The sequence below is a fragment of the Choristoneura fumiferana genome, chromosome 19, assembly GCF_025370935.1.
Source record: "Choristoneura fumiferana chromosome 19, NRCan_CFum_1, whole genome shotgun sequence".
Lineage (NCBI taxonomy): Eukaryota > Metazoa > Arthropoda > Insecta > Lepidoptera > Tortricidae > Choristoneura > Choristoneura fumiferana.
In genome coordinates this window covers 4606376-4614731 of record NC_133490.1, presented here as the reverse complement: position 1 = coordinate 4614731, position 8356 = coordinate 4606376, and the positions used below count along the sequence as shown (strand labels likewise).

Genomic DNA, 8356 nt, shown 5'->3' with positions numbered 1-8356 from the left:
GCAGACGCGTTGCCAACCTAGAGGCCTAAGATGGGATACCTCACGTGCCAGTAATTTCACCGGCTGTCTTACTCTCCACGCCGAAACACAACAGTGCAAGCACTGCTGCTTCACGGCAGGATTAGCGAGCAAGATGGTGGTAGCAATCCGGGCGGACCTTGCACAAGGTCCTACACCTGCAAACCCCAGTTGACCCATATATCAAGCAGGAGAGTACTCACGACGCTGATGGTAGTCTCGATGTCACTTTTGCTGGTGGGGCGTTTGAGCGAGTCTCGGCTGCTGCTCGGGCAGTTTCCTCAGGGTCACCACATACTGGTCCAGAGAGTTGTTGTACTCCAGCGGCTGCCGCCATTGGAGGTACAGGATGTCTGCAGATCAAGAATAATTATTCCATGGAGGACTGAAAGAGATCCCTTTAAGGAATAAGTTCGCCTTTGTATCATCAGCCAAATAAGTGGTCTATCAATTTTTAAACAAGTTCCTATCAAATGAATATGTCGCTAAAGTCGAACTTTCAAGTTAACAGACACGTCTATTGGCATTATTGTGAATTACGAACATCGACTCATTAAAGCCCTCAGTCTTCGACTTCGGGCTTCTAATAGACTCTCGTTCGTAATTCCTTATTTACCGCCCTTAAGACACAATGTACTATAAAAAATAAATAAAAGTGAAGTTCGCATCTCTTTCTAATATAAATAAAATTTAGTTTTGAATTTCTACGGTCCTCGTATTATTGGACGTCATCTGTCTAATTAACAATTCAAAACAAAACCCGGCAGTCGTCTTAAAAAAAAAAATTTCATAAAAACTAAATAGGCAATCTTTCATTGCGCGAGGGTTACCAGCTTTGCGCTCTTAATTATGCTCAAAGTGTTCCTCTTAAGCTCCGTATCGAGTTCGCGCGGCAAACCATTCAGCATTGGCTCGCGCAGTAGCCGCGCAACCGTACGTCAATACCGTCAATACCGGTCCGGCCACGGTACGGTCCAAGAAACTGGTGGATGGATACCGTACCGCCGCGCGCGACAGCTCGAAGAAAACACTAGAACAATGCTCGAATGGAGACCACGCGAAGTCCATAGGCAGCTTTATCGTTGTAATAGAATATAAACTACATACCGTGAGGCTGATCGCAGGTCAAGTTCAATATGACCGGCGCCGAAGGAGGCAAGACATCGGTGAGGACGTAAAGTGGCTCCGACTGCGGGCCCAATCGGTCCAGGAGGTCCGAGGACTTGACCCCTTGCAGCGAGAAGTTGTAGAACGCGCGCACCCAGATCTTATAGGGGGTGAAGGGCTCTGGAAGAAAATTTATGATGTCAACCACAGAACTTGTAATAAATAATACGGGTAAAAAGGTATAATTTACTCGTATTTCTTTTAAAGATATAACTTATAATCTTTCTTTCACAGATGCCAGGCTTAGTAATCCATACCTACTAATATTATCTGTCTATTTGTACCCTCTTCACGCTCAAACCGCTGTACCGATTGAGATGAAATTTGATATAGAGATTGATAGTTTAAGTCCCAGTCCCAGGGAAGGACATAAAATAGTTTTCATCCCGGAAAATTGCAAAGTTCCGGCAGGATAGCGATAAACGAATTCTACGCGAAGGGTGTAGCGGGTAACAGCTAATAGGTTCAATCCTTTTTATTATGGGTCTGTAACAGTTACCGTACCACATACAAGAATGGGTTTGACATTTCACAGAGTAAAAGCAAACACGTGTTGTTTTCTAAGCTAATTTGTTATAAATTATGTAAGACTTTTCCTTTATTTCGCATGCTGACAATGTAATGTACCTACGTAGAAGCATTTTGTTTATCGACAATGTGAAAGCTAGTCAATGTGACGAGTTAAACTAACTTGACTACTAATGTTCGTATGTCTGTGAAACTCATTACTTGTACAGAATAGGTATATTAATACATCTTGGTAAGTCAGTTCACAGTTTTGTTTGATAGATACCTACGAGTTTTGACTCATTCTTTTTGTAGCAAGAATTCAATTAATTTAATACATAAACATTGCCTAACAAATATGGACAATTAAGATTGGTTTTTTTGGAATCCCTTTGTATTTTTTATTTCAATTCCAAATTTTTACTTTTACGCTTTTTTTTTTTTTACTTTTTTTTTTTTGACCATCAGTGGTGTAGCGGTATAGCACGCGGTACGGATTACCGAGGACCTGGGTTCGATTCCCAGTGATGGTCTTATTTTTCTGTGCATCTATATTTCAGTTTGTATTTTCAAATATGGACAACAATAAATTAAAATATTTTTTAGCGCAAACTTTTTCTACGGACTCTACTTTTTGTGTACTGATACTGATATCATCCAATTCACACATAACCAAATTCAAAATCCACCCAACCAATGGATTTGCAAGATTTCACCAAAACAAACTTATATGTCGCAGGTGATTCAAGTTTATAGTTCTGTTAATAATATTTACTGTTTTTATCGGTAAAAATAATTAGAATAAAACGCGGGTTATTTGTAATGCGTTAAGAACCCTGAGTAAATAAGGGTCTGCACACAGCGTTTTTAAATCGCACCGTTGACGCGCGTTTGTATCGATACACACGCGGTACGCACGCGAGTTGAATGGCTGCTCTATGGGAAGAAAACCGCGCTACCATCGCCCGTCTACGGCGCGTTTAAAAAACGCGATATTCAAAGGCTCTAAACTAAACGCTGTGTCAATATAATACTTACTTAAATTCCTCAACCGAAACCCAACCACTTTAGTCAGCACACCAGCCGTGTTAAGCAGCGTCAGATTCTTTGTAGCCTTCGAATAGTCCGCCATACCAAGGTCACTAGGGAAATAGTTCATTTTCTTCACATCAGCGGAACTCGGGACCCCTATGACCGTCGACGCGTCAATCTTTGGGACACCCTGTTCGAAATACAGGACGTAGGCGATTTGGGTCGCGTCTTTATGCGGGTAGACGGGTGTGAATGACTTCTTTACAACTTCTATGGGGAACTCGATAGCTTCATGTGTTTCTAAGTCATGTTTCTCGGCATGCGTCGTTCTTGTGTCTGTGGCGTTGACGTCTTGGCGACGTTTTCTGTGCCTATGGGAGCGCAAATCGCGACGGATTCTATAGTCGTTCATTATATCGGGAAGCGGAAACTCGTCATTGTATTTTAGCTTGTCCTTCTTGTATGAGTCTATGATTGTCTCGAAGTTTGTGAGAGTTTCAGCGCGTATAGCTGGTAGGTCGTTCTTCATTGGCTCGTCGCCTTGAAGTTCTGTATTATCCGCGGTTGCTTTGGGTTCTGGGTTGGGGATGAAATGGTGAGTGAAGGTGGTTGGCGGGGCCCATGATAGATGGATGTCTTCTGACGTCACTCTGTTAACAGTAAGGTTCTGCGGTGCGGACGGAACTGTAACAAAATACAGTTTTATAATCAGCATAATAATTAAGAAAATAATGCATTTTTATAAACTCTTTATTGTACAAAAGAAAAGAAACAAAATACAATTGACAAACTTAGAGATACTTGTATAAAGGCGGACTTATCCCTTTAAGGAATCTCTATCAGGCAACCTTTGAGTAGATGAGAGAAGCAATCAGGGACCGACAAAGAGTGAAAAAAATATTTCAACCCTACCAAGTAATATTATAAATGCGAAAATTAGTGAGTATGTGTGTTCTTGCGTGATTTTGTTAGAGGGCTTGAGTCGTAGTTCCCACGGGGCCCAGTGCGGATTGGGAACTACACACACATCACTCTTCGCAGATCTGTGCATGTTTCCTGACGATGTTTTCCTTCACCGTAAAGCTCACGGTAAATTTCAAATTTTGTTTCGCACAGATATTCAGAAAAACTCAGAGGTGTGAGCCCCAACTCTGCTTGAGATGCCACAGGTCAAATTCTAGACTAGCACGGCTGAAATGCATGCATTTGATTCTAGAACCATGAATCGCGGCATGCGGCTGGATTAAGCATGCAGTTAGCGGTAGTTATGTCTTCCAGTAACCACGGATTGGTCGGGGGGCGGCCCTGAGATGCTAGCACGGCTGAAATGCATGCATTCCCCCAACATGCAAGTAGCTCATATTAAATATAATGACCCGGATAACTCACGTCTTAAATCGAGTCACGCCGCTGAGTCGCGTTGCTCCGAAGACGAAGGGCTACGGATTAGCCCAAAACATGTCGAGCTAAACTCGAGTTAAGACGTGAGTTATCCGGGTCATTATATTTAATATGAGTGAGTCTCACGGTAGTTTCATGTTCAAAAATGCAAGTAGCTCGACGCTAAAAGGTTTTTTTTCATTCACTCCAATTTCTTTTATTTGTACTTACCACTGGCACAACTGCTACTAAAATGAGATTAAGCAATCAGATTCCAAGACCAAGATCATTCCTGCAAGCAGCCATCTTGACGCTGCTGGTCGAAGTGGCGACTTGACGCTACTTTTTTGAGTCGCGGGAAATACAAAATCACATTCAACGAGCGACGAGCGACTGCATGTGGCCGAACTTTGATTATACCTTAGTAAACATTAGCCACAACTATGGCAACACATCGTCATATTGAAATTAAAAAAAAATTTTGGTAAGCCTATATGTTTTTTGTTTCCCCGCCTGTAACTGCATGTAGGCTATGACTTAGGTTTCTTTTTCTTGTCCTAAAATACCAGTGGTTTACTACAAAAGATTACTATTAGCTTCTGCCCAAGACTTAGTGTATGGAGGAATAGGATTGTAACTTTTATGTATGTTTGTCTGAATTTATGTTTATAAAATTTTATTAGGGAATTTATTACGTAAAACGATTTAGAGGGGAGGGGGGTCGACCATGTCTTATTTTTTCTTACAAGGGGGTGGGAGGGGGTCTTGATAGTTCTTACGTAAGATCACAAAAAAGCGCAAAGTTAAGATTATACTTCAAAAACTGGCAAAAATCTTCTTACGTAATAAATGAATGGCCCCTTATTTATAAATTTATTTTGTGTTTGTTTACTTATTTTGTACAATAAACAGTTTGTATTAGATAATATAACTTTATACTTTACCAACCATTTAGGCTAGAAATTAAAAAATATGTATTATTCTCATTTAAAGTATCAATGTACAGATGTGAATTTTTTTTGTCCAAACCTTGTTGTGACGATTACAAACCCCCCCAAAACAAAAATTTTTCAAAGTTCCAGCCATTACGGAGCTATCAGCTTACATAGATTTGCGTTCATTACAATGAAAAAATCATTACAGTCATGGTATGACAGGTGTAATGGGTAGAGTCCTTAAAACCATCATGTAGAGTTCTCGACCCAGGTCAGTTTATTATCAAACAGGGCAGAGATAATTAATGCCCAATGCCATAATAGTGAGGTAAACAGTACCATAACCCAGTTTCTGAAGGCTAAGACAACAACAATACACTGACATAGTTGCAAGACAATGGTTGCACAAGACTGTGCCAGAGTTCAGTGACCTCCTAAAACAGTTCTGCATTTATGGTAACAATTAACGACTTGATTACTATGCATGTGTGTTTTTGTTTATGGTATGAGACCTAAGTAATAAGTACTACTATGGGTAAGTTATACTATAGGTATAGGTTGTATAGGTATAGTGTTGTTTTCCGCAACTTGGTGTCTACGTACGCCTATTGTGCGTGACTATTATGTTATGTGCGTATTTTGTTTATGAGTTCAGTATGAGACCTCATAAGAAACTACTTCATTGATACCTTATTTTGGTTTTGTACAATCACCAGCACCAATATCTGATACAACAAGCATGCATAAATGTCTTTTTTTATTAATTTATTAAGCCTCTTTATTCAGATGCAAACATACAAAATACTTAAATCATAATACATTTTTTTTTTCCATTCAATCTTCAGCATCTGTGTGCCTGTTGGCAAAGGCCTCCCCCAGCAGTCTCCAATCCCTCTCGCATGCAGCTACTCTCGCCCATGTTCTGCCTAAATATCTAATACAACTATTTCTAGGGCCGGAAGGATGTGTCAGATATTTTTGGATGCTCCGCTGTGGCAGATATTAATGCTGGTGACTGTACAACATGAAAATATGCAAATCTGGATTGTAAAAATTTTCTTTTCTTTTTGATTTAGGGAGCTTAAAAAAAGAGTGGACCCTTTTTTTATTTTGGAAAAAATATGGTTTTTCCTACTCAGAATCAAGAGCACAATAGATTCCGAATATTCGTTTTATATTCGGTAGTCGGCATATTCGGCAGAGTTAATATAATCGATCAGGTCTTTATCATGAGAAACTAAGCAAGTTTTTTTTTGTTTTAATCAAGTTAAAAAATTTAAAATGAATCATATATCTAGTTTCTACTTAGAATCAATTATGCCGAATATTCAGTTGAATATTCATATTTGGTGAAACCCATGTTCGGCCCATTTCTAATTATATTTATTTAATTATAATGTTTTATATTATATTACTTATTTTTTTACAAGTAGATACAGAATATATATTCATATATTCATTGAATACATATTGACTTATTTGGCCTATTTACTTGTAACTAAAATAAAATATACATTAATATTTCGATCTAAATGATAAAAATGATTGAACATCCTTTTGACATGTTATAAGGTATGTTTGCAATTTAATTGAAATACATACAAGAAAATATACCTACTGTCAAAAGTTTTTATGAATATACAATGCTGGATATACTAATACCTAATTAATTGTTGGGCTAATTTTCTCTGTGCAATATTATCATTAAGTACAACTAAGGGGTTGTTTCACCACCCATTGATTAATTTTATTTGATGGATAAATGTGATGCCGTCTCAATCTATGCAAACAAAACAAACAGAGGCGGCATCACATTTATCTGTCAGATAAATTTATTTAATGGATGGTGAAACGGGCTTAAATGTATAATTAGGCCAGTGCAACAGTAAATGAGCAGGACATTCAACAAACACCAACAATTAGCACTGATTACTACTCATAATGAATTATCTGCATTTCCTATTCCAATCACTGATAGTGACAACTTTGTGAATGTTTATAAATATCTCAACAAATATATGATAATGAGCTAACTTTTTCAATTAAAACAATGATATGATATCATCAGTGATTACTACATGTAAATAATCAGCCTACCACATGCTAGTATTAGTTTTAACAATTATTTTGATCTGTTTGTTATAAATAAATAAAACGAACAAATCCGAAAAACTGTGCTACTTTAACTATACATAGGTACATTACTATTTAGTTATTTATCTTTTAACAGAACGTCGAAGTACCGAAAGAAACTTAGGACACGACACCTATTTTATATTTCAATATCGAGCACACGGAACTACGTAATAATTGTTAGGATTATAATAGCATGTCCAGTGTAAGACTCAAGAGATGAGATTGACAGATACGAACTAGGTAGGGAGGCGTGAACATCCCAATTCATCCTGTACGATCCTTGCAAGACATTCAAAAGCACCAAAATGATACAGCAGTAATAATCCGACATTGTACTCACCATAAATTTCCTTGCTTTCGTTGTAATTAACGGAATTATCACAATGAACGCACAAAATAAATATAATAAAAATGGCTCCTAACATACACCGAATATACATTTTATAGCACTGTGCTCGCGTGAAACGCGAGTGAACGATTTAAAATGCATCCATACTCCACATTTTCACTTAAATAACAGATAAATATGGAAATAATCCAGTTAATAAGTCAAAAATCCTTTAAATTAAAAGCAAGCTGCCTCCGAGCCAGGCCCCGCCGTCTGTCATTAGTCTTGTCAATAAACAATTAATGTTGCCATCGCATTAATTAACCTTTGTCTAAAACTGTCAGAAAACATAACGGCACATCGTGAATGTGTGTGGCAACAGCTCAGAAGAAAAAATAGGTATGCAGGGCAGGACAGACAGACAGAGGCAAAACATGAAAAACCAGCCAAGAGCGTGTCGGACACGCCCAAAACAGGGTTCCGTAGCCATTATGAAAAAATTAAGTAATATTTTTCTAATGATTTCGTATTTTATACGGAATCTTCCAAGTTTAGGTATATTTTATACCTTAGGCTGCTATTTAAGAGTAAAACTACTAATAATTCTCAAGCAAACTAAGCCGTTATAGTGTTCCTTGTAAGTTTGATATACTTACTACCATCCTGAATTTTTTCATGCTCGATTTTAATGAAAATTTTCACTTTAAAGTTGAATAATTTGCAAACTTATCACTGAATCGAAAAATCGTTTTAGCAACCCCCTAATGGTTTTAAGAGACCTATCCAACGATACCCCACATTACAAGATTGGATGAGAAAAAAAAATCACCCCCACATTACGTCTATGGAAGGT

The 8356-nt window shown here is 38.0% G+C and overlaps 1 protein-coding gene across 1 annotated transcript in view; it reads right to left on the bottom strand.

Moving 5' to 3' along the window:
* The window catches only part of LOC141438600 (uncharacterized), a 21879-nt gene extending 14110 nt beyond the window's left edge, over positions 1-7769 (bottom strand). The window contains 4 exon segments of the mRNA XM_074102466.1: positions 248-371; positions 1126-1305; positions 2731-3408; positions 7516-7769. Of these exon segments, the coding sequence (XP_073958567.1) occupies positions 248-371; positions 1126-1305; positions 2731-3408; positions 7516-7615 (1082 nt within the window). The 5' untranslated portion in view covers positions 7616-7769.
* Positions 7770-8356: the final 587 nt, after the last annotated feature.